Source organism: Salvelinus fontinalis, chromosome 2 (assembly GCF_029448725.1).
Source record: "Salvelinus fontinalis isolate EN_2023a chromosome 2, ASM2944872v1, whole genome shotgun sequence".
NCBI classification, from domain to species: Eukaryota; Metazoa; Chordata; class Actinopteri; order Salmoniformes; family Salmonidae; genus Salvelinus; species Salvelinus fontinalis.
In genome coordinates, this window is record NC_074666.1 from 9,526,625 (window position 1) to 9,553,125 (window position 26,501).

The 26,501-nt window shown below is 44.7% G+C and overlaps 1 protein-coding gene across 3 annotated transcripts in view; it reads left to right on the top strand.

Annotated features, from left to right (window-relative positions):
* LOC129811448 (band 4.1-like protein 4) overlaps positions 1 to 26,501 on the top strand; it is a 119,078-nt gene that overhangs the window by 72,340 nt on the left and 20,237 nt on the right. For 2 of the 3 annotated variants that reach the window (XM_055862755.1, XM_055862764.1), the window contains exons 8-13: positions 3,938 to 4,025; positions 4,435 to 4,523; positions 9,141 to 9,204; positions 17,188 to 17,279; positions 21,155 to 21,232; positions 22,494 to 22,609. In XM_055862755.1, the coding sequence (XP_055718730.1) occupies positions 3,938 to 4,025; positions 4,435 to 4,523; positions 9,141 to 9,204; positions 17,188 to 17,279; positions 21,155 to 21,232; positions 22,494 to 22,609 (527 nt within the window). The remainder of the gene's footprint in view (positions 1 to 3,937; positions 4,026 to 4,434; positions 4,524 to 9,140; positions 9,205 to 17,187; positions 17,280 to 21,154; positions 21,233 to 22,493; positions 22,610 to 26,501) is intronic. The other variant, XM_055862772.1, reaches the window with a different exon arrangement.

Here is a 26,501-nt window from a genome sequence, read left to right on the forward strand (position 1 = left end):
CACGGTGCCTCCAGTTCCGGCACCACGCACCAGGTCTACAGTGCGCCATATCCGGCCAGAGCCATCCGTCTCCCCAGCGCCATCTGAGCCATCCGTCTCCCCAGCGCCATCTGAGCCATCCGTCTCCCCAGCGCCATCTGAGCCATCCGTCTGCCAGGAGCCTGCAAAGCCGCCCGTCTGCCATGAGCCTGCAAAGCCGCCCGTCTGCCATGAGCCTACAGAGCCGTCGGCCAGACAGGAGCCGCTAGAGCCGTCAGCCAGACAGGAGCCGCTAGAGCCGCCCGCCAGACAGGATCTGCCAGAGCCGCCAACCAGACAGGATCTGCCAGAGCCGCCAACCAGACGGGATCTGCCAGAGCCGCCAACCAGACAGGATCTGCCAGAGCCGCCAACCAGACAGGATCTGCCAGAGCCGCCAGCGAGCCATGAGCAGCCAGAGCCGTCAGTGAGCCATGAGCAGCCAGAGCCGTCAGTGAGCCATGAGCAGCCAGAGCCGTCAGAGCGCCATGAGCGTCGAGAGCCGTCAGCCTGCCATGAGCGTCGAGAGCCGTCAGCCTGCCATGAGCGTCGAGAGCCGTCAGTCTGCCATGAGCGTCGAGAGCCGTCAGCCTGCATGGACCTGCCAGAGCCGTCCAAACAGGACCTGCCAGAGTCCTTCAGCCGGGATCTGCCCCTTGTCCCGGTGTTGCCCCTTGTCCCGGTGCTGCCCCTTGTCCCGGTGCTGCCCCTTGTCCCGGTGCTGCCCCTTGTCCCGGTGCTGCCCCTTGTCCCGGTGCTGCCCCTTGTCCCGGTGCTGCCCCTTGTCCCGGTGCTGCCCCTTGTTCCGGTGTTGGCCGTTTATTTAGGGGAAAGTGGTTTTAGGGTGGTCATTAGAAGGGGTAGACAGAAGAGGGGAGTGACTAAGGTGGTAAGGGGACAGCGTCCTGAGCCGGAACCACCACCGTGGTCAACTGCCCACCCGGACCCTCCCCTGGACTTTGTGCTTGTGCGCCCGGCGTGCGCATCTTGAGGGGGGGGTACTGTAACAGTCCTGACCTGTTTTATGTTGTTTTTATGTGTTTATGGTCAGGGCATGTGTTTTGGGTGGGCAGTCTATGTTATTCGTTTCTATGTTGGTTTTGGTTTGCCTGGTATGGCTCTTGATTAGAGGCAGGTGGTTTGCATTTTCCTCTAATCAAGAGTCATATTTAGGTAGGGCATTCACACTGTTTGTTTGTGGGTGGTTGTCTCCTGTGTTTGTGTCTGTGTGATGTTACGCCACATGGGACTGTAGCGTTTTGTTTGTAGTCGTGTACCTGTTCGTGCGTTCTTCAAGTTATATGTAAGTTCGTGTCCAGGTCTGTTTTCATCGTTTATTTGTTTTGTAGTTTATTCAAGTATAGTTCGTTTTCTGTCTACGTCGTGTTTGTTATTTTGTCGTGTCTTCAATAAATCATTATGTCTTCACAATCCGCTGCGCCTTGGTTCCCTCAATACTCCTCCTTCTCCGAAAATGGAGAGGAGGAGGAACGTCGTTACAGGGATTCATGACAGTTAAACAACTCTCCATCACTGCTGTAATACTGTCATCAGGGGGGAAGTACGACACAATAAATATCAACTTTCCATGTATTTGGGGTGTTCTCTTGTTGCACTGCATTCCCCCAACAGTCACTTAGTGATTTGTTACATGGCTGTTTCTAAACTCTTAGCTTTATATGTTTATAAACTCTTAGCTTTAGATGTTTATAAACTCTTAGCTTTATATGTTTATAAACTCTTAGCTTTATATGTTTCTAAACTCTTAGCTTTAGATGTTTATAAACTCTTAGCTTTATATGTTTATAAACTCTTAGCTTTATATGTTTATAAACTCTTAGCTTTATATGTTTCTAAACTCTTAGCTTTATATGTTTATAAACTCTTAGCTTTATATGTTTCTAAACTCTTAGCTTTATATGTTTATAAACTCTTAGCTTCAGATGTTTATAAACTCTTAGCTTTATATGTTTCTAAACTCTTAGCTTCAGAATAGATAAAGATATCTAGATGTACTAAGTAGTCTGTACAATACAATGTTACACTACGGTATGTATACTTGTAGGTGTATACGAGCTCATGTTACACCACGTACAGTTGAAGTCGGAAGTTTACATACACTGAGGTTGGAGTCATTAAAACTCATTTTTCAACACCTCCACAAAATTCTTGTTAACAACTATAGTTTTGGCATGTCGGTTAGGACATCTACTTTGTGCATGACACAAGTAATTTTTCCAACAATTGTTTACAGACAGATTATTTCATTATAATTCACTGTATCACAATTCCAGTGGGTCAGAAGTTTACATACACTAAGTTCACTGTGCCTTTAAACAGCTTGGAAAATTCCAGAAAATGATGTCACGGCTTCAGGACCTTCTGATAGGCTAATTGACATTATTTGAGTCAATTGGAGGTGTACCTGTGGATGTATTGCAAGGCCTTCCTTCAAACTCAGTGCCTCTTTGCTTGACATCGTGGGAAAATCAAAAGAAATCAACCAAAAACTCAGAAAAATAATTGTAGACCTCGACAAGTCTGATTCATCCTTGGGAGCAATTTCCAAACACTTGCAGGTACCTAGTTCATCTGTACAAACAATAGTACGCAAGTATAAACACCATGGGACCACGCAGCCGGCATACCGCTCAGGAAGGAGACGCGTTCTGTCTCCAAGAGATGAACGTACTTTGGTGCGAAAAGTGCAAATCAATCCCAGAACAACAGCAAAGGACCTTGTGAAGATGCTGGAGGAAACAGGTACAAAATTATCTATATCCACAGTAAAACAAGTCCTATATCGACATAACCTGCACCAAAACCGCTATAAAAAGCCAAACTACGGTTTGCAACTGCACATGGAAACAAAGATTGTACTTTTTGGAGAAATGTCCTCTGGTCTGATGAAACAAAAATAGAACTGTTTGGCCCTAATGACCATAGTTATGTTTGGAGGAAAACGGGGGAGGCTTGCAAGCTGAAGAACACCATCCCAACCGTGAAGCACGGGGGTGGCAGCATCATGTTGTGGGGGTGCTTTGCTGCAGGAGGGACTGGTGCACTTAACAAAATAGATGGCCTCATAAGGTAGGAAAATTATGTGGATATATTGAAGCAACATCTCAAGACATCAGTCAGGAAGTTAAAGCTTGGTCGCAAATGGGTCTTCCAAATGGACAATGACCCCAAGCATACTTCCAAAGTTGTGGCAAAATGGCTTAAGGACAACAAAGTCAAGGTATTGGAGTGGCCATCACAAAGGCCTGAACTCAATCCTATAAAACATTTGTGGGCAGAACTGAAAAAGTGTGTGCGAGCAAGGAGGCCTACAAACCTGACTCAGTTACACCAGCTCTGTCAGGAGGAGTGGGCCAAAATTCACCCAACTTATTGTGGGAAGCTTGTGGAAGGCTATCCGAAATGTTTGACCCAAGTTAAACAATTTAAAGGCAATGCTACCAAATACTAATTGAGTGTATGTAAACTTCCGACCCACTGGGAATGTGATGAAATAAATCAAATCTGAAATAATCATTCTCTCTGACATTTCACATTCTTAAAATAAAGTGGTGATCCTAACTGACCCAAGACAGGGAATTTTTACTAGGATTAAATGTCAGGAATTGTGAAAAACTGAGTTTAAATGTTTTTGGCTAAGGTGTATGTAAACATTCGACTTCAACTGTATACAGTAAGATGTATACTTGATAATGTTTCACTATGGTATGTATACTTGTAGGTGTATACTTGCTCATGTTATACCTTGTATACAGTAATTGCAGATGTGTACTCGATAATGTCACACTATGTATACTTGTAGATACACACTAGATAAGATTTCCTTCTATGTGTTTGTATATGGGCTTGAAAGCCTTTCCTGATGCTTCACCAACAAGATAACCTCTTTGTGTTTCAGGGGCCAGGTTCCCTCCAAGGCTGAACTCAATTATTTAGGAATCGCCAAAACACTGGATATGTACGGAGTCGATCTTCACCCTGTGTTTGTAAGTAGTCACATGCGCCAAATACAACAGGTGTAGGTAGACCTTACAGTGAAATGCTTACTTACGAGCCCCTAACCAACAATGCCGTTTAAAAAAAATACAGATAAGAATAAGAAATAAAAGTAACAAAAAATGTAAATGACAATAGCGAGACTATATACAGGGGGGTACCGGTACAGAGTCAATGAGATGCTTGTTAGAGCTGTATTCTGTGGTTTATCACGAACACATTGCCTTGATAATGTTCTTTCTTATTGTCCTAGTTTCTTTGTATATGGAGAGATTACTATTTTCCTATTTTCTTATCCTTTGACACATACGTTAATATCTTTACTGTGTGTTATTTCTGGTTGGGACATAGTATGTAAATTGTGCTTGTAAAAATACCTATTATTGTGGTGTGTTTCAGGGCGAGAATCAATCTGAATACTTCCTGGGGTTAACACCTATTGGAGTTGTTGTTTACAAGAACAAAACACAAGTTGGGAAGTATTTCTGGTAGGTATTGTTTTTGGATGATTTGTATACATTGTAGGAGTAAATAAGGAATATGATAGTTTGACCTATAACTCCCACTTCGGACTCTATTTTAACAAACTGTCACATTCGTTTGAATGATTGGACCAAGGCGCAGCGTGCGTAGAATTCCACATGTTTAATAAATATGAAACTCACCAAACAAAACAGAAGAAACGAACCGTGACGTTCTGGGCTGCTCACAGGCAGCTACACAAAAACAAGATCCCACAAACAACAGATGGGAAAAGGCTGCCTAAATATGATCCCCAATCAGAGACAACGATAGACATCTGCCTCTGATTGGGAACCATACCAGGCCAACATAGAAAACCAAAAACTAGAATGCCCACCCTAATCACACCCTGACCTAACCAAATAGAGAAATAAAAAGGCTCTCTGAGGTCAGTGCGTGACACAAACCTAACGCAGGAGCGTTAGTGCTATAGGTTCAGGGGTGTGTCAGAAATATTTGTGCTATTTTCACTATCACAATTATCAACGGACTTGCTGGCGTTGGTGCGAAAGGGCTGGGTTTTGATGAATTAACAAGTTGTGGGTGTGTCGAGGCTTGGCCAATCAGAATGTGCTCCATGGCTAAATAAGTGGTTGCTTTAAGTTGTGTATTTACAGTCTTTTATGTATTGCCTTGCAATCAACTCAATTTCCAATGTTTGTCCTTTATAGTTTGTTAAATGGCTTACAGAAACAAAATAACACAATGTAGACTATCTTTGCTAAATACGTTACCTTGAACCCATTTGCAGTCCACATTGTTCTAAGTAATTGCATGGCTTCAATAGCATTCACACTGATATAGGGGCTAGGTCTACTGTAAATTGTATTATGGCTGAGCATCGACATGCCAAACATTGTCAATAAATGATTGATAAGGCCTAAAAAGAAAGCAAATAATTTGATTCAAATTCTAAATGAAGCGACAACTTGTTTTAAATAGGCTATGTCTAAATACACATACAGGCACCATAATTTCTCCCCGTGGGCATATAATATTAAAACAACGCAGACTATAGAGGGTTTTACTCACATCCCAATTTTTCACAGTAGCTGGACAAAAATCCAATATAAAGAGAAAGGGAGAACGTCCACTCACCGTTATACTGCTCCCAAATATGAATATATGTGGAACCATCTTACAGATCAGATCACATTCACCCATCTCCAGCATCTACATTGCAAGCGCGCCACGGACGTTGCCACCATTAAACCAGGAAAGGTAAATCATTCTAATAACTTTGGTTGTAATAAAATGTAACGAAAAACAACCAATCAGTTTTTTTTTAAACAACAATAACAATAAATATATGTGAAATGTAATGATATCATGAAATCGCCAGGATAAAAAAGAAAGGCATTGCTGTTGAACCAGCCCAGCCTTTGTTATAGTAGGCCTAAAGGATTGCTTGAGTTTTGAACAAATGAAACTGAAAACAAGCCATTTTTACAAGTTACAGATCACTTCAAAATACGAGGTTCACCGGTGCTGGCTGGGATGGCCCTGGTATTCAGAGGTTCTCATCTCTCGTTTCAGGATGGACATGGACATGTAGCCTACATCATGGAGGGGTTTTTACGCACGTCCAAAACGGGACCTGCATGGCTAAAATAATGTGGGCCTGCCTACAATGCATAGATAAAAAGGGAATGTCACTGTTTTAATCCTCTCAAACGTTATATTTTAATACATCTTTGGTGATTAAGATTTATTTACAAGTGGTCTCAGGAGCCAGTCTTAACTACTTCGCGATTGCATTGAGCAGAAAACAAACCTTAATTGAGAGGAGTGGAGGCTATGCTTGGTTTTTAATTAATTAGGGATGTTTATGTTTCGAAATACAAAGTATACAGGCACCAAAGCACATTAGGCTACTCTTGTTCCATGCACATATGGGTATTGTGCGTCACAGCTCGATAGGCTGTTTCCACTGTCTAAATTCATGGCATGACCAACCTGCATTACCGCTAAAAATAGCTTTTGGTTGGTCTTAAATATCTCTAACATCGCTGCCTGAAATTAGCAGTTTGGATCATCTTTTTAAGGACACACCTCAAATATTTCCACCCAAATCAAAGCAAATCAAGTTTTATTTGTCACATGCGCTGAATACAACAGGTGTAGAACTTACAGTGAAATGCTTACTTACGAGCCCTTAACCAACAAGTTACTACGCCTTAATTAGGGATAGGCGTCCCGTCAACGGGACAGTTGTAAATCATGCAGCTCCTTGTGTCACGATCGCAGATTTTAGAGAAACAACAGATGTCGGTGCATATAAGTGTCTTATATCGTCTGAAAGCGTAAATTCTTGTTTCTATCTTCTATCCACCATCTTTGAAATGCAACAGAAAGGTCCCACATCTAGCCATCACTGTGGTTGTAATTCCGATGGTGTCCACAAGATGGCAGAAGTGTATGTGCAAAGTTTCAGACGGATAACTTGAAGTATGAGCAAACTACATGACATTTAGTGTAAAGTCACCCAGGGACATTTGGACAAATCGTGAAGGAGACATTTACATTCACATTACATTTTTCTGCAAGAATAATGTCAAATCTGTATACTTGGACTTTGATTTAGCTTTTCCAGTATTGTTTGCCATATTGTAATATTGTATTCAATTAATATAACTGCAGTGTCCAATTTACAGTAGCTATTACTGTGAAAAAATGCCATGCTATTGTTTGAGGAGAGCTCCTAACAACAAAACACTTTTTTCACCGCGATAGGTTTGATAAATTCACCTCTGAAGGTGACATGTGTACTTTATTCTCAAATCTTGCTCTGATTTATCATCCAAAGGGTCCCAGAGATAACAAGAAGTGTCATTTTGTTAGATAAAATCATTTTTCATATCCTAAAAAGTTCCATATAGCATGCACGATCGATTTTGTATTTCCACTCGTTCAATTTGCAAAGAAAGGAATCTGTGAAAATGTAACCCTAAACGTTGTTTCAACCAGTCAAATCACATTCATATTTATTCCTCAGAGATCCTAGAACATAACCAGACTTCACTATATCATTAGGGGTGTAGTATATCCTATAGGACACCAAATTGTGGTCAGAGAGCGATGCCTTCATGGCACGCCGATGATGCGGGCGGTCTTCACTTGATCGACTGTAACTTTGTCAAATAAGCACCAATCGGGGTCAAACAAAGCTAGATAGATAGCCAATGAGCTGGGCTTTACGGGAGTATCCGGTAACCCCGTATCTGTCGCAAAATGTAGCTGCTAACCTTGTGCGACAGCAAGCCTTTTCCTTTTGGGCAAAAATGATAAGAATATGGAGAGTTAGGAAGTTATGAAAACTGGTTGTTTTGCAAATGTTGAACTTACAATATGGCAAACAATACTGGAAAAGCTAAATCAAAGTCCCAGTATACAGATTTGACATTATTCTTGCAGAAAAATGTAATGTGAATGTAAATGTCTCCTTCACGATTTGTCCAAATGTACCTGGGTGACTTTACACTAAATGTCATGTAGTTTGCTCATACTTCAAGTTATCCGTCTGAAACTTTGCACATACACTGCTGCCATCTTGTGGACACCATCGGAATTACAACCACAGTGATGGCTAGATGTGGGACCTTTCTGTTGCATTTCAAAGATAGTGGTAGGGGGGGAAAAGTTCTTTTTTTCTTTGTATTTTCTTCTAACAGATCTATTGTGTAATATTCTCCTACATTCATTTCACATTTCCACAGACTTCAAAGTGTTTCCTTTCAAATGGTACCAAAAATATGCATATCCTTGCTTAAGAGCCTGAGCTACAGGCAGTTAAATTTGGGTATGTCATTTTAGGTGAAAATTGGAAAAAAGGGGACTATCCCTAATTAACCAGCAGTAAAGAAAAATAAGAATATATTTACTAAATAAACTGAATTTAAAAGAAGTTACACAATAAAATAACAATAACAAGGCTATATACATGGAGTACCGGTGTGGGGGTACAGGTTAGTCGAGATAATTGAGGTAATATGTACAAGTAGGTAGAGGTAAAGTGACTATGCATAGATTATAAACAGTGAGTAGCAGCAGCATAGAAAACGGGGTCAATGCTAATAGTCTGGGTAGCCATGTGATTAACTGTTCAGCAGTCTTATGGCTTGGGGGTATAAGCTGTTAAGAAGCCTTTTGGACCTAGAATTGGCGCTCCGGTACCGCTTGCAGTGCAGGAGCGGAGAGAACACTCTATGACTAGGGTGGCTGGAGTCTTTGACCATTTTTAGGGTCTTCCTCTGTCACGGCCTGGTATAGAGATCCTGGATGGCAGCAAGCTTGGCCACAGTGATGTACTGGGCCATACGCACTACCCTGTGTAGCGCCTATCTGAGCGTAAACAAGCTGATATAAGACAGGTAAGTTGCCGAACTTGGCGTTACGGCTGGAAAAATGCCTGTGCGCCAGTTTTTACATGACGAAATTGCAAACTAACACCGGCCAAAAATAGAGCCCTTCATATTAGTTAGATAACTTGCTGCAGTATTTATGAGATGTATGCAGTATTACTGATAAGCTATCATACCTGTTAATAAACATCTCATTATCTTTTTTTTTTTTAATCATTTTAGGCCAAGGATAACAAAAGTGCATTTTAAGGAAACACAGTTTGAGCTTCAAGTCGTTGGAAAAGATGTAAGTTGTCAGTTATTATGTTTCAGTATTATAACTACATAAGGAATGTTTTGTGAAGTTATGGACTGAATTTTAAACCTTGGCTTTGTTTGTTTGTGATTATTCTGTTTATTTGAACATGTTTCTTAAACTCAATAATTTGAGATCATTCACACTAGCAAACTTGGTATAACTGAATCAGAATCAATTTGTTTGGATATCACAGATGTAGAAAACCTCATTATAATTTCCCCCCATTTCAGACTTCATAACAAGGCATAAAATAAAACTGACTGAATGTTCCAAGGAGTAGTTGCAGTACTCCCATGTGAAACCTTGAAAGGTCAATCGTGTGTTTGATCTTGAAAGATTTTGAGATCCGCCTAATGTTTAATGAGAGAAATTAAAGGAACATGACAGAGCAGGACTATGGGACATGGGTGCAGCCTTGGAAGCTCTCTCCCATTTTCACTGATGTTCACTTCACAGGTGCAAATGGGAAGAGAGACACTTCCCACAAACGTCACTTCCTCAAAACATTTCAGCTTAATGATGAACCTTTGGGTTTTCTGGGAATTTTCAAACGTACGCTTTTGGGGAGGATTTCTTGATCATTTTGGAAGTGATGGAAAAAGTGTCTGGGCCCACACCTTCAGATATCACTGAAGCAGAACAACTTTTATCCTCTCTCTGTTGAGATAGTGTGACTCATTGAGACCTGTGTGTCTTGCTGAATGAAATATTGAATTTGGTTTATTCAGTCGATTCATTTTCACTGGTGTGCATGTGCGTGTGTGCGTGCGTGCGTGCATGTGTGTGCGTGCGTGCGTGCTCCAGCTAGCGACCTGAGAGTCTCATTAAGCCGAGGCAGTCAAGCAGCCAGAGACCCATTATTGACAATACACTATCCGAGCAGCTCAGAAGACCAGAGCTTAATTGAAATAAAATAGAGAGCCATGGATCAACAGTAGCTACCTCCTCTTTTGAGACTAGCTGTAGAGGTTAGAGTGTGAGTCGTCCTCTCTCTAAAGTCTGATATCTATTATCTTAATGACCAAACACAGACATCCCATATGGGTGAAAGATTACACACTACCTGTTCATTTGCTGTACATGTAATGGTACATTTGTCAGGAGGGCGATGCAGTGGCCTATCCACCACCACAGAACACCACCTAATTATGTAGCCGGTTGTTTTCACAATGAATGATGAAGCAAATGTCCTTTGTTATGGTATAAGTTAGAATTATAAACCGTGTAGTTTGGGTTCTGGATGCTGATTGGCCAGTCGTGTGTCTATCAGACAGTATATTTAAGCAATAAGGCCCGATTGCATTCCTTTTCAACACAGTAAAATCGGTCTATTGGCCTTCTCTGTTAGAGCTACAATACACTGGAATGTGTCACGTTCCTGACCTATTTCTGTTAGTTTGTTGCATGTGTTAGTTGGTCAGGACGTGAGTTTGGGTGGGCATTCTATGTTGTGTGTTTCTATGTTGGTTTAGGGTTGCCTGGTATGGCTCTTAATTAGAGGCAGGTGTTTTGCGTTCCTCTAATTAAGAGTCATATTTAGGTAGGTTGTTTCACAGTGTTCGTTGTGGGTGGTTGTCTCCTGTGTCAGTGTTTGTCGCACCATACAGGACTGTTCGGTTTGTGTTGTACATCGTCATTTTATGTGTAGGCTATTTTCCCTGTTCGTGCGTTCTCGTGTTTAATGTAAGTTCGTCGTTCAGGTCTGTCTACTCTGTTTGTTGTTTTGTTAGTTTATAGTGAAGTTCGTGTTTTCGTCTTGTCTTTAATAAATATTATGTGTTCACAACCCGCTGCGCTTTGGTTCCCTCAATACTCCTCCTTTTCGGTTGAAGAGGAGGAGGACCACCATTACAGAACCACCCACCAATCCAGAATCAAGCAGCGGTGTAAACGGAGTAAGGGACAGCGCAAGAAGGAGGAATGGACTTGGGAAGATGTATTGGACGGTAAAGGTTGCTACACATGGGAGGAGATCCTGGCTGGAAGGGATCGCCTCCCATGGGAACAGCTGGAGGCACTGAGGAGAGCAGAGGCAACCGGAGAAGGGAACCGGAGTTATGAGGGGACTCCTCTAGCACAGAAGCCCGAAAAGCCCGTGAGTACCACCCAAAATTTCTTGGGGGGGGCTAAGAGGTAGTGGGCCAAGGGCAGGTAGGAGACCTGCGCCCACTTCCCAGGCTAACCGTGGAGAGCGGGAGTACGGGCAGACGCCGTGTTACGCAGTAGAGCGCACGGTGTCTCCTGTACGGGTGCATAGCCCAGTGCGGGTTATTCCACCTCCCCGCACTGGTAGGGCTAGATTGGGCATTGAGCCAAATGTCATGAAGCCGGCCCTACATATCTGGCCACCAGTACGTCTCCTTGGGCCGGCTTACATGGCACCAGCCTTACGCATGGTGTCCCCGGTTTGCCTACATAGCCCGGTGCGGGTTATTCCACCTCCCAGCACTGGTCGGCGACGGGGAGCATTCAACCAGGTAAGGTTGGGCAGGCTCGGTGCTCAAGAGAGTCAGTACGCCTGCACGGTCCGGTATTTCCGGCACTACCTCCCCGCCCCAGCCCAGTAACCCCAGTGCCTACACTACGCACCAGGCTTCCAGTGCGTTTCCAGAGCCCTGTTCCTCCTCCACGCACTCTCTCTATGGTGCGTGTCTCCAGCCCGGTGCCTCCAGTTCCGGCACCACGCACTAAGCCACCTGTGCGTCTCCAGAGCCCTGTACACACTGTTCCTTCTCCCCGTACTCGTCCTGATGTGCGTGCACTCAGCCCGGTGCCACCAGTGCCGGTACCACGCACCAGGAATATAGCACGCTTTGAGAGTCCAGTGTGCCCTGTCCCTGCTCCCCGCACTAGGCTTGAAGTGCGTGTCCCCAGTCCGGTGCCTCCAGTTCCGGCACCACGCACCAGGCCTACAGTGCGTCTCAGCCGGCCAGAGTCTGCCGTCTGCCCAACGGCGCATGAACTGCCTGTCTGCCATGAGCCTGCAAAGCTGCCCGTCTGCCATGAGCCTACAGAGCCTTCCGCCAGACAGGAGCAGTCTGAGCCATCCGTCTCCGCAGCGCCATCTGAGCCATCCGTCTCCGCAGCGCCATCTGAGCCATCCGTCTCCCCAGCGCCGTCTGAGCCATCCGTCTCCCCAGCGCCGTCTGAGCCATCCGTCTCCCCAGCGCCGTCTGAGCCATCCGTCTGTCCCGAGCCATTAGAGCCGCCCGTCTGTCCCGAGCCGTCAGAGCCGATAGTCAGTCAGGAGCCGCTAGAGCCAGTCGTCAGTCAGGATCTGCCAGAGCCGCCAACCAGACAGGATCTGCCAGAGCCGCCAACCAGACAGGATCTGCCAGAGCCGCCAACCAGACAGGATCTGCCAGAGCCGCCAACCAGACAGGATCTGCCAGAGCCGCCAACCAGACAGGATCTGCCAGAGCCGCCAACCAGACAGGATCTGCCAGAGCCGTCAGTGAGCCATGAGCGTCCAGAGCCGTCAGCCAGCCATGAGCGTCCAGAGCCGTCAGCCAGCCATGAGCGTCCAGAGCCGTCAGTGAGCCATGAGCGTCCAGAGCTGTCAGTGAGCCATGAGCGTCCAGAGCCGTCAGTGAGGCATGAGCGTCCAGAGCCGTCAGCGAGCCATGAGCGTCCAGAGCCGTCAGCCAGCCATGAGCGTCCAGAGCCGTCAGCCAGCCATGAGCGTCCAGAGCCGTCAGCCAGCCATGAGCGTCCAGAGCCGTCAGCCAGCCATGAGCGTCCAGAGTCGTCAGCCAGTCATGAGCTGTCCCTTAGCCCAGAGCGGCTATTTACCCAGAACTGCCCCTCAGTCCAGAGCTGTCTCTCTGTCCGGAGCTGCCTTTCAGTCCGGAGTTGCCCCTCTATCCTGAGTTGCCCCTCTATCCTGAGCTACCTCTCTATCCTGAGCTACCTCTCTATCCTGAGCTACCTCTCTGTCCTGAGCTACCTCTCTGTCCTGAGCTACCTCTCTGTCCTGAGCTATCCCTCTGTCCTGAGCTATCCCTCTGTCCTGAGCTATCCCTCTATCCCGGGGCTGGCCCTTGTATTGATGTTACCCAAAGGATTAAGTGGGTGTAGTATGAGGGTGGTCATTTGTAGGGGGAGAGGGAAGCTGGGATTGACTATGGTGAGGTGGGGACCTCGCCCTGATCCTGAGCCACCACCGTGGTCAGATGCCCACCCAGACCTTCCCCTAGGCTTTGTGCTGGTGCGCCCGGAGTTCGCACCTTATGGGGGGGGTTATGTCACGTTCCTGACCTATTTCTGTTAGTTTGTTGTATGTGTTAGTTGGTCAGGACGTGAGTTTGGGTGGGCATTCTATGTTGTGTGTTTCTATGTTGGTTTAGGGTTGCCTGGTATGGCTCTTAATTAGAGGCAGGTGTTTTGCGTTCCTCTAATTAAGAGTCATATTTAGGTAGGTTGTTTCACAGTGTTCGTTGTGGGTGGTTGTCTCCTGTGTCAGTGTTTGTCGCACCATACGGGACTGTTCGGTTTGTGTTGTACATCGTCATTTTATGTGTAGGCTATTTTCCCTGTTCGTGCGTTCTCGTGTTTAATGTAAGTTCGTCGTTCAGGTCTGTCTACTCCGTTTGTTGTTTTGTTAGTTTATAGTGAAGTTCGTGTTTTCGTCTTGTCTTTAATAAATATTATGTGTTCACAACCCGCTGCGCTTTGGTTCCCTCAATACTCCTCCTTTTCGGTTGAAGAGGAGGAGGACCACCGTTACAGAATGCAATGCCCACGGACTAGAGAAACTGCACTGATTATTGTACTTTTACATTTGAATTGAAACATGGCTCAAGTCTATCCAAACCTGTACACATGAGTTGTCTGTGGTTCCTAATATGTAAGACGACAGTTGATGATGGTGGTGTTGTTGTTAGAATGATATATTATTGGATGTAATGTATTTGTATTTTGCATTGTTTTAGTGAGTATGTGTATTGTGACTGTGTAATTGTCCTTAGCTGCCCTGGCACAACGAGTGCAAATTAGCTTTTGGCTAACCCCAGCACATTTACATGGATTTTGCGTTATTGTAATGTTGATGTTGATTAATGTGCATTGTCCCCTATAAATAAATAAATAAATCAAATGTATACCTGTGGGGTTTGTGATATATGGCCAATATACCACGGCTAAGGGGTGTATCAAGGTCCTCCGCGTTGCGACATACATAAGAACAGCCCTTAGCTGTGGTATATTGGCCATGTATCGCAAACCCCAGAGGTGCCATATCGCTATTATAAACTGGTTACCAACATAATTAGAGCAGTAAAAATGTATGTTCGGTCATACCCGGGGTGTACAGTCTGATATACAGTGCCTTCGGAAAGTATTCAGACCCCTTGACTTTTTCCACATTTTTTTAGGTTACAGCCTTATTCTAAAATTGATTTTTTTTAAAAACATCAATCTACATACAATACCCTATCATGACAAAGCAAAAACAGGTTTTTAGAAATGTTTGCAAATGTATACCAAAAAAACCTGAAATATCCCATTTACATAACTATTCAGAACCTTAAATCAGTACTTTGTTGAAGCACCTTTGGCAGCGATTACAGCCTGGAGTCTTCTTGGGTATGGCGCTACAAGCTTGGCACAACTGTATTTGGGGAGTTCCTAACATTCTTCTCTTCAGATCCTCTCAAGCTCTGTCAGGTTGGATGGGGAGCGTTGCTGCACAGCTATTTTCAGGTCTCTCCAGAGATGTTTGATCGGGTTCAAGTCTGGCTGGGCCACTTAAGGACATTCAGAGACTTGTCCGGAAGCCACTCTTGCGTTGTCTTGGCTGTGTGCTTAGGGTTGTTGTCCTGTTGGAAGGTGAACCTTCGCCCCAGTCTAAGGTACTGAGCGCTCTGGAGCAGGTTTTCATCAAGTATATTGCTGTACTTTTCTCCGATCATCTTTCCCTCGATCCTGACTAGTCTCCCAGTCCCTGCCGCTGAACAACATCCCCACAGCATGATGCTGCCACCACCATGCTTCACCGTAGGGATGGTGCCAGGTTTCCACCAAACGTGATGCTTGGCATTCAGACCAAAGAGTTCAATCTTGGTTTCATCAGACCAGAGAATCTTGTTTCTCATGGTCTGAGAGTCTTTAGGTGCCTTTTGGCAAACTCCAAGCGGGCTGTCATGTGCCTTTTACTGAGGAGCGGCTTCTGTTTGGCTACTCTCCTATAAAGGCCTGATTGGTGGAGTGCTGCAGAGATGGTTGTCCTTCTGGAAGGTTCTCCCATCTCCACATATGAACTCTGGAGCTCTATCAGAGTGACCATTGGGTTCTTGGTCACCTCCCTGACCAAGGCCCTTCTCCCTCGATTGCTCAGTTTGGGCGGACGGCCAGCTCTAGGAAGAGTCTTGGTGGTTCCAAACTTCTTCCATTTAAGAATGATGGAGGCCACTGTGTTCTTGAGGACCTTCAATTGGGCAGAAATATTTTGGTACCCTTCCCCGGATCTGTGCCTTGACAATCCTGTCCCGGAGGTCTACGGACAATTCCTTTGACCTCATGGCGTGTGCCTTTCCAAATCATGTGCAATCAATTGAATTTACCACAAGTGGACTCCAGTCAAGTTGTAGAAACATCTCAAGGATGATCAATGGAAACAGGATGCACCTGAGCTCAATTTCGAGTCTCATAGCAAAGGGTCTAAATACTTACGTAAATAAAGTATTTGTTTTTTATTTTTCACTAATTTGTCAAAATTTCAAAAACCTGTTTTGACTTTGTCATTATGGGCATTGTGTGTAGATTGATGAGGGAAAACAGTTAGTTAATACATTTTAGAATAAGCCTGTAACAACAAAATGTGGAAAAGGTAAAGGGGTCTGAATACTTTTACGATGGCACTGTACCATGGCGTTCAGCCAATCATAATTCAGGGCTCAAACCACCAGTTTATAATTATGTATATATTTTATATATTTATGTTGCTAACCGGTTTATAATAGCAGTAAGGCATCTCAGGGGTTTGTGGTATATCGCCAATATACCACGGCTAAGGGCTGTATCCAGGCACTCCGTGTTGCGTTGTGCATAAGAACACCCCTTAGCTGTGGTATATTGGCCATATACCACACCCCCTCGGCCTTATTGCTTTAAAAAAAAATATTCCAACACACAACACTATGTTGGTGAAAAAAAGGCACAACACACCAACATAAAAACCTCATCCCAACTATAAAGTATGGTGGAGGGAGCATCATGATTTGCGTCTGCTTTGCTATCTCAGGGCCTGGACAGCTTGATATCATCGATGGAAAAATGAATTCCCAAGTTTATCAGGACATTTTGCAGGAGAGTGTTAGGCTATCTGTCCGCCAATTGAAGCTCAACAGAAGTTGGGTGATGCATCAGGACAACGACCCAAAACACAGAAGTAAATCAACAACGGAATGGCTTCAACAGAAGAAAATATGCCTTCTGGAGTGGCCCAGTCCTAGTCCTGACCTCAACCCGATTGAGATGCTGTGGCATGACAACGAGAGCAGTTCACACTAGACATCCCAAGAACATTGCTGAACTGAAACAGTTTTGTAAAGAGGAATGGTCCAAAATTCCTCCTGACTGTTGTACAGGTCTGATCCGCAACTACAGAAAACGTTTGGTTGAGGTTATTGCAGCCAAAGGAGGGTCAACCAGTTATTAAATCCAAGGGTTCACATACTTTTCCCACCCTGCACTGTGAATGTTTACACGGTGTGTTCAATAAAGACATGAAAACGTATAATTGTTTGTGTGTTATTAGTATAAGCAGACTCTGTTTGTCTGTTGTTGTGACCAAGATGAAGATCAGATCAGATTTTATGACCAATTTATGCAGGAATTCAGGTATTTCCAAAGGGTTCACATACTTTTTCTTGCCACTGTATCTTATTGATTTAGCTGCTGAATGTGATTTGCATTATTTGTTTGTTTGTGTGTTTGTTTTTGGTATAAGATATTGTTGTTGTTTATTTACAGTCCACAGAGACGTCGTTCTTCTTCAAGGCAGCCAATAAGACAGCCTGTAAACATCTGTGGAAGTGCTGCATAGAACATCACACTTTCTTCAGGTAAAAAACGACATACTTACACACACACACACCCACACCCACACCCACACCCACACCCACACCCACACCCCCACCCACACCCACACTCACACTCACACACACACCCACACCCACACCCACACCCACACCCACACACTGTCATTGGCAAATACTACTATACCAACACTATTATAACTTCTCAGTTAGAATCTCTACCATCTTCTACAGGTAAGAACCCAAACTATCTCACTTTCAGTGAAAATTATCCTCCCTCCTATCTACAACACCATCACCCACACTATTCCAACCAAAGCCCTTCTCTGTCATCCCCTCCTCTGTCCACCCCCTATGTAAACCCCCCTCTGTCAACCCTCTCCTGTGTCATCATTTACTCTGTCATCCCCTCCTCTGTCCACCCCCCTATGTAAACCCCCCTATGTAAACCCTCCTCTGTCACCCCCCTATGTAAACCCCCCTATGTAAACCCTCCTCTGTCACCCCCCTCCCCTCTGTCATCCCCTCCTCTGTCATCCCCTCCTCTGTCAACCCCTCCTCTGTCATCCCTTCCTCTGTCACCCCCCCTCCCCTCTGTCACCCCCCCTCCCCTCTGTCACCCCCCCTCTGTCACCCCCCCTCTGTCATCCCCCCTCTGTCATCCCCTTCTCTGTCAACCCCCCTATGTAAACCCCCCTTTGTCAACCCTCTCCTGTGTCATCCTGTACTCTGTCATCCTTTACTCTGTCATCCCCTACTCTGTCAATCCCCTTCTCTGTCACCCCCCCCCCCTGTCATCCCCCTCTGTCATCCCATCCTCTGTCAACCCCCCTCTGTCATCCCATCCTCTGTCACCCCCCCCTCTGTCATCCCCTCCTCTGTCATCCCCCCTCTGTCAACCCCCCTATGTAAACCCCCCTCTGTCAACCCCCCTATGTAAACCCCCCTCTGTCAACCCCTCCTCTGTCATCCCCTCCTCTGTCATCCCCTCCTCTGTCAATCCACTACTCTGTCAATCCCCTACTCTGTCAATCCCCTACTCTGTCAATCCCCTACTCTGTCAGTCCCCTACTCTGTCAATCCCCTACTCTGTCAATCCCCTACTCTGTCAATCCCCTACTCTGTCAATCCCCTACTCTGTCAATCCCCTACTCTGTCATCCCCTCAGGTAGTAACACTATCACATACCTCTTAACATAAATATCACAGAAAAGCTCAATTCCTTACAAGTCAAATCCTCCAGAGTCCCTCAGTCCTTAATCAAAGTGAACAAGCTAAATCAAGACTTATTGTTGGAGCTAATGCCCAGAGAGAGAATCTAGCCGCACATTTTAACTCACATGCAATAAAGATAAAACGGCAGGTAAAAAACCTTGGTGTTATTTTCCATTCTGAACACAATTTCAAATCATACATTAGGAAGGTGACAAAAATAGCTTTTTAGCACCTGAGGACCATTGCCATGGTGCTGCTGTTTCTTTCTCAGGCTGGTACAGAGAGACTCATCCATGCTTTTATTACAAGCAGTCTAACTACTGTAATGCTCTCCTGTCTGGTCTACCCAAGAAAGACATTGGTCAACTGCAAAACATACAGAATGCTGCAGCACGGGTACTGACCAAGACCAGACAGAGAGCACATTACACTGGTTTTAAGGTCTCTGCACTGGCTGCCTGTGAGTTTTAGAATACATTTCATCTATTTGTTTTTAAATCAATCCACGATTGTGCACCCCAATACATGTCAGACATGCTTTTAAGTTATGTACCCAGTAGGTCCCTCAGGTCCCCTGGCACGGGCCTTTTAACTATCCCAAAGCCTAGGACCAAGAGGCATGGAGAGACAGCCTTTGGTTACTATGCCCCATGTCTCTGGAATAGCCTGCCAGAAGGCCTGAGGAAGGCAGAAACATTGGACATTTTTAAAAGGGATCTTAAAACACACATGTTTAGCTTTGCTTTTCCTTAGTGTGCTTTTATAATCGTTCGGTTTTTATTGTTATTCTTGTTTTTCACCCTCTTATGTTTGTTGTGTAGTAAATATTTCAGTTTTTATTTTCATTGTTTTTATTAGTTTGTTTTCCTGTAAAGCACATTGTGTTGCATTTCATGTCTGACATGTGCTGTAGAAATAAAGCTTGAATTGATTTGATTTGTGCGTACATCCGTGTGTTGGCCTAATGAGAGCAGTCTAAAGAGCCTGGGCGGCAGCGTGATGCGTGTGACGCTGTATTTACACTGTTTCATCAGCATGTGAGCCCTTTAGTGTGGACAGTCCCTGTACCACAGACAGACCTGGAGCTGGCAGGCAGGCAGAAAGGAGGGGCATGACAGGTTATACCTACCCCAGGCTTATAGGCCTCTGGGAGGGAGAGGGGTGGAAGGGTGGGGTGTGGCGGTGGTTTGGGTGAGAGAATGGGAGAGACTTATACTGTGACGAGACTATGGAATGGAGGTGGGTGAAGAGGGCATAATCCATTGGATGAAATAGGCAGGTATATGCTGCAGCTTTAATCTAATCAAATGTTATTGGTCACATTCACATATTTATCAGATGTTATTGCGGGTGTAGCGAAATGCTTGTGTTCCTAGCTCCAACAGCGCAGTAATATCTAACAATTCACAACAACACACAATCTAAGAGTAAATAATGGAATTAGGAAATATTAGGTGAGTGGATCTACTATACAAGTCCTTATAGACAACGGGAGAAAGAACGAGAAGAGGCAGTTTTAGCCTCGTAGTGTGTACTAACTACATCCATTTACCAACACTACCTTTTCCCCATCTATCTTTCCATCCGGGTGTTTTTCAACAGTGATTTGAGTTCTCTGCAGTGTCTGAGCCCTGTGGGATAGGCCCTAGCAGTAGTGGTGTTGGTTTTGAGAGAGGCCTTAGCTCAACGCTGTAGTGGTGTTAGTGGTGTTGGTTGTGTTAATAAAACATGGCTGGGTGAGAGACTGCTAGAGGCTTTAATAATGAGCAACAGCCAGAGCTTCTACTTCACTTCTCTACAGTAATGGACTAATGTACCGCTAGTACCATCAGTACACACACTCAGTACACACACTCACACTCTCTCTCTTTCTCTTTTTCTCTCGCTCCCGAGTGGCGCAGCGGTCTAAGGCACTGCATCTCAGTACAAGAGGCATCACTACAGTCCCTGGTTTGAATCCAGGCTGTATCACATCCGGCCGTGTTTGGGAGTCCCATAGGGCGGCGCACAATTGGCCCAGCGTTGTCCGGGGTAGGCCGTCATTGTAAATAAAAATTTAACTGACTTGCCTAGTTAAATAAAGGTTAAATAAAATTACAAATAATAATTATCTGTCTCTTGCTCTATCATTCACACTCACACACTTACATTTGCTCTCTCTGTCTCTCTCTCTCAGTTAAATTCAAAGTGAAATAAATAATAACTCTCTCTCTATTGTTCACACACACTGACACACACGCCAGTCTCGCACTCTCTCAGACTCAGAGCTTTGAATTTTAATGAAGCTCCTAGTGGTGTTCCTGCAGTAATTCTGTCATTAAAGCAGAGATCAGAATAAGATACCTGCTGCTCTGTAGCCAGGAGAGGAAGTGAAATAAGGAAGCAATTTAGTTCTCTTCTCACCTTATAAAAGAATAAAAACTACAAAGTGGATTCAGCATTCAAACACGCATCGCCGGTTACCTTTGTGAAAGATGCAATATTTTCATTTCAGCCTAAGCGTTTAATCCTCCTTAACATAAGTTAGTCACTTTGGAAATTCATGAAGAGAAAAATAATGCATTTACTACTTGTGCAATAATGTACTGTAGAAACTTCCCCACAATATTCTAGGAGACTTTATTGGAAGTACAGTATTTTCACATCTTCATCTAGGCCTTTTCTCCATGGTTGTTGCTATTTCTTAGAATGCCAGAAAATGATGGCAACACACTGACAAGAAAACTATCCACATTTGGTTCCCTGGGATCTAAGCATCGGTACAGGTGAGTAAACCTCCATTCTATATCCGCTTCAAAGCTAGCATCCTTAATTGAAACAATAACAAAACAATCAGCCCGCCTCTACTTTGGTAAAAAGCCTGGAGAAATTTAACCAGTCTCAAATTCATATAGAGAGCCGTGGATGCAAAGAATAACCATCCATGATATACATTTTGAGGCTATACAGCGTTTGTTTACATTTACATTGTTTACAAACATTGGAGTAAAATACTTTAAGGTACTGATGGGGTACAAGAGTTAAACTAAGCTCATGAGGCATTTATAAGTTATATTCTTAAAGAATCAATGTGTATATATAGTATATTTATAACTCCAAAAATGTAGCAACTAAGGATTCTTGCTTTAAATGTCGTTATGTGTATAAAACAATATTGTAGAAACTGTGTTGAATATTTACAATATAATGCATTTCTATCGTGTGTAAGATGGAAGTCCCCATACATAATACATAGAAATAGTATAGCATTATTCTCTGCCTATTATCTTATCCCCTTCTCTGTCATCCCCTCAGGTAGAAACTTAACACTATCACATGTCCTGAGATAAAGAAGGTCAATCCATGAGGAAGTCTCCCAGCATGTATTCATGCTGAAATCCACAACCTTGTGAATAATGCAGTCTGTTTTACAAAGGAGCTAAAAGGGGGTTCAGTGTTAGACAAACACACCGTGTGTGTGTGTGAGAGCGAGTGTACGTGCGTGCAGCACCACAGAGAAGAGGAAGACCTGAATAATTCAGGGTTCACACAACATCCGTCTCTCCTTTGTCGTAATTTATACATTAGTGACCTCTGCTATTTGTAGGGTCACTGCAGTCACAACTGTGGCTGTGTTTTCCATGTTCATGTTGCTCTTCAACACCTCGTTGATGCATCAGACTAGCTTCCCGCTGATGCACAGCAATGTATGTGTACTGTATTTCATATGTATGTCATTGTCAATGCATGTCACTATCACTGTGTATCACTGTCACTGTGTGCGTGACAAAAGGTTTTGACATATGAAAGGTCAAGATCAGATCATCTCTGTATCTCATAAGAAACTGACAGACCAGAAACATCTGACCCTGAAACCCTTCTAGTGGAATTTTACTGTCTCTTTCTGCTTATAGTATCTTACACTTATATTACATGTTTGATCTGTTGCATACTTAGAAATGTACCTGTTCTAGACAGACAGGACACCCTGAAAAGATAGATGATTAAACAGTGTGTGTGCATGAATGTGTCTCTCTTTCCCTACAGTGGAAAGACTGCTATGCAGATGGGCAGGGATCTGTCTGTCACTCTGCCTCGACCAGACCTGCAGGTGGTCAGGACCCGCAGCAAGACCTACCCCAAGAGACCATCACAGATCACAGGTCAGATGGACATACAGCATACTTAAAGCCTACCTAAGACCTACATAACATCCACAGACACACTACACAACACCTGACAAACACAATGTCACTAAGGGTAACGTATCAATGGTAACTAATGCATATCCAAAAACATATTCTCACCTTTCACCTCTACTGTTTCCCAGTAGAACCTCTCAGGTTGCTATTGACAACACTGTCAGGTGTAAAGCACCTTAGTTGAGTCTCAGTAAGTTTAGTATTCACTTCCTCCTCCTGTACCCCCATCAGGAACAACACAGGGCTTCAATTAGCTAATCATATTATATTCACTTCGACAGTTCACACTGACAGACATACAGTACACTCTTTTTTTTAAAGGGTTCCGAAAGGGTTCTTCGGCTGTTCCCATAGGAGAACCCTTTTTGGTTCCATGTAGAACCCTTTTTGGTTTCAGGTAACCCTTTTGGATTCCATGTAGAACCCTCTGTGGAAAGGGTTCTAGATTCCATGTAGAACCCTCTGTGGAAAGGGTTCTACATGGAACCCAAAAGGGTTTTACCTGAAACCAAAATGGTTCTGAGAAATATCTGGTCAAAAGTACAAAATGCCTGACTGAAATAGGAGATAAACCTTCCTTTGAAAATAATGTGATGTTTGAAATTGTTGATAAAATGCAGGGCATGATTGTTCAATTGCGGGATGTGGGACACAGGGCCAAAATGCGGGACTGTCCCACACAATCCGGGACATTTCTACCTGGAGCCAAGAATGTTTTTTCAAAGGTTTCTCCTATGGTCAGCTGAAGAACCCTTTTAGGTTCTAAATGCCACCATTATACTTAACATTTCCTCACCTAGTTACTGGCAGAGACTGTTCTACCATTGAAACTGTCAACTGATTATTTGAAGATGGTGCCGAAGAACATGGCTGACGTTTTACAATCTCCCAACCAATTGTGCTATTTTGTTATTTTTTTTGTGTTTTGTGTAACATATTTTTGAACTTATTGTGTCCATAATGTTGCTGCTAACATCTCTTATGACCAAAAATAACATCTGTACATCAGAAAAGCGATTACTCACCGCGGACTGGAAGAAACTTTTTCCTTTAACGAGTCCGGCAAGTCCGACGAGAAGGATATCCTGCTTCACTGGAACAGGCCCAGATCCACGCCTTTCGTGTGAGAAAAAGACACCGGAAAAGGGGCCGCAGATCGGGCATCCTTCTGAAAATCCAGAGGCGAGCGAGTAAACTCCCACTGCCTCCCATTCTTTTCGCTAACCTGCAATCATTGGACAATAAAATGGATGACCTACGATTAAGATTATCCTACCAACGGGACATTAAAAACTATTTCACCGAGACGTGGCTGAACGAAGATACAGACAGCATAGAGCTGGTGGGATTTTCCATGCACCGAAGAACAGAGACGCTACCTCTAGTAAGACGAGGGGTGGGGTGTGTGTCTATTTGTCAATAACAGCTGGATGTCTAATTTTAAAGAAGTCTCAAGGTATTGCTCGCCTGAGATAGTGCGGTCTACATTTTATTATAAGGTCCTCTATCTACCAAGAGAGTTCTCATCTGTATTATTCATAGCCGTTTATTTACCACCACAAAACAAAGCTTGTACTAAGACCGCTCTCAACCAACTCCATAAGGCCATAAGCAAAGAAGAAAACGCTCACCCAGAAGCGGCGCTCCTAGTGGCCGGGGACTTTAATGCAGGCAAACTTAAATCATTTTTACCCAATTTTTACCAGCATGTCACATGTGCAACCAGGGGGGAGAAAATCCTAGATCACCTTTACTCCACACACAGAGATGCACACAAAGCTCTCCCCCGCCCTCCATTTGGCAAATCTGACCATAATTCTATCCTCCTGATTCCTGCTTACAAGCAAAAACTAAAACAGGAAGTACCAGGGACTCGCTCAATATGGAAGTGGTCAGATGACGCGGATGCTACACTACAGGACTGTTTTCCTAGCACAGATTGGAATATGTTCCGGGATTCATCCAATGGCATTGAGGAATACACCACCTCAGTCATCGGCTTCATCAATAAGTGCATCGATGACGCTCGTCGGATGTGGCAGGGCTTGAAAACTATTACAGACTACAAAGGGAAACCCAGACGCGAGCTGTCCAGTGACGCGAGCTTACCAGACGAGCTAAATGCCTTTTATGCTCGCTTCGAGGCAAGGAACACTGAAGCATGCACGAGAGCACCAGCTGTTCTGGATGACTGTGTGATAACACTCTCGGTAGCCGATGTGAACAAAACCTTTAAACAGGTCAACATTCACAAAGCTGCTGGGCCAGATGGATTGCCAGGACGTGTACTCAAAGCATGCGCGTGCCAACTGTCAAGTGTCTTCGCTGACATTTTCAACCTTTCCCTGACAAAGTCTGTAATACCTTCATGTTTCAAGCAGACCAACATAGTCCCTGTGCTCAAGGAAGCGAAGGTAACCTGCCTAAATGATTACCGCCCCGTGGCACTCACGTCGGTAGACATGAAGTGCTTTGACAGGCTTGTCATGGCTCACATCAACAGCATCCTCCCGGACACCCTAGACTCACTCCAATTCGCATACCACCCCAACAGATCCACAGATGACGCAATTTCTATTGCACTCCACACTGCCCTCACCCACCTAGATAAAAGGAATTCCAATGTAAAAATGCTGTTCATTGACTACAGCTCAGCATTCAACATCATAGTTCCCACGAAGCTCATCACTAAGCTAAGGACTCTGGGACTAAACACCTCCCTCTGCAACTGGATCCTGGACTTCCTGACGGGCCGCCCCCCAGGTGGTAAGAGTAGGCAACAACACGTCTGCCACGCTGATCCAGGGTGTGTACTTAGTCCCCTCCTGTACTCCCTGTTCACTCATGACTGCATGGCCAGGCACGACTCCAACATCATCATTAAGTTTGCTGACGACACAACAGTGGAAGGCCTGATCACCGACAGCGATGACACGGCCTATAGGGAGGAGGCCAGAGAACTGGCAGTGTGGTGCCAGGACAACAACCTTTCCCTCAATGTGAGCAAGACTAAGGAGCTGATCGTGGGCTACAGGAAAAGGCAGACCGAACAGGCCCCCATTAACATCGACGGGGCTGTAGTGGAGCGGGTCGAGAGTTTCAAGTTCCTTGGCATCCACATCACCAACGAACTATCATGGTCCAAACATACCAAGACAGTCGTGAAGAGGGCACAACAAAACCTTTTCCCCCTTCAGGAGACTGAAAAGATTTGGCATGGTTCCCCAGATCCTCAAAAGGTTCTACAGCTGCACTATTGAGAGCATCCTCACCGGTTGCATCACCGCCTGGCATGGCAACTGCTCGGCATCTGACTGTAAGGCGCTACAGAGGGTTGTGTGAACAGCCCAATACATCACTAGGGCCAAGCTTCCTGCCATCCAGGACCTAAATAATAGGCGGTGTCAGAGGAAGGCCCATAAAATTGTCAGAGACTCCAGTCACCCAAGTTATAGACTGTTTTCTCTGCTACCACACGGCAAGCGGTACCGGAGCGCCAAGTCTAGGACCAAAAGGTTCCTCAACAGCTTCTACCCCAAGCCATAAGACTGCTGAACAATTCATAAAATCGCCACCGGACAATTTACATTGACCACCTCCCTTTTGTACACTCGCTGTTTGTTTGTTACCTATGCGTAGTCACTTCGCCCCCACCTACATGTACAGATTACCTCAACTAGCCTGTACCCCGGCACACTGACTCGGTACCGGTGCCCCCTGTATATAGCCTCCACACTGACTTGGTACCGGTGCCCCCTGTATATAGCCTCCACACTGACTCAGTACCGGTGCCCCCTGTATATAGCCTCCACACTAACTTGGTACCGGTGCCCCCTGTATAAAGCCTCCACAC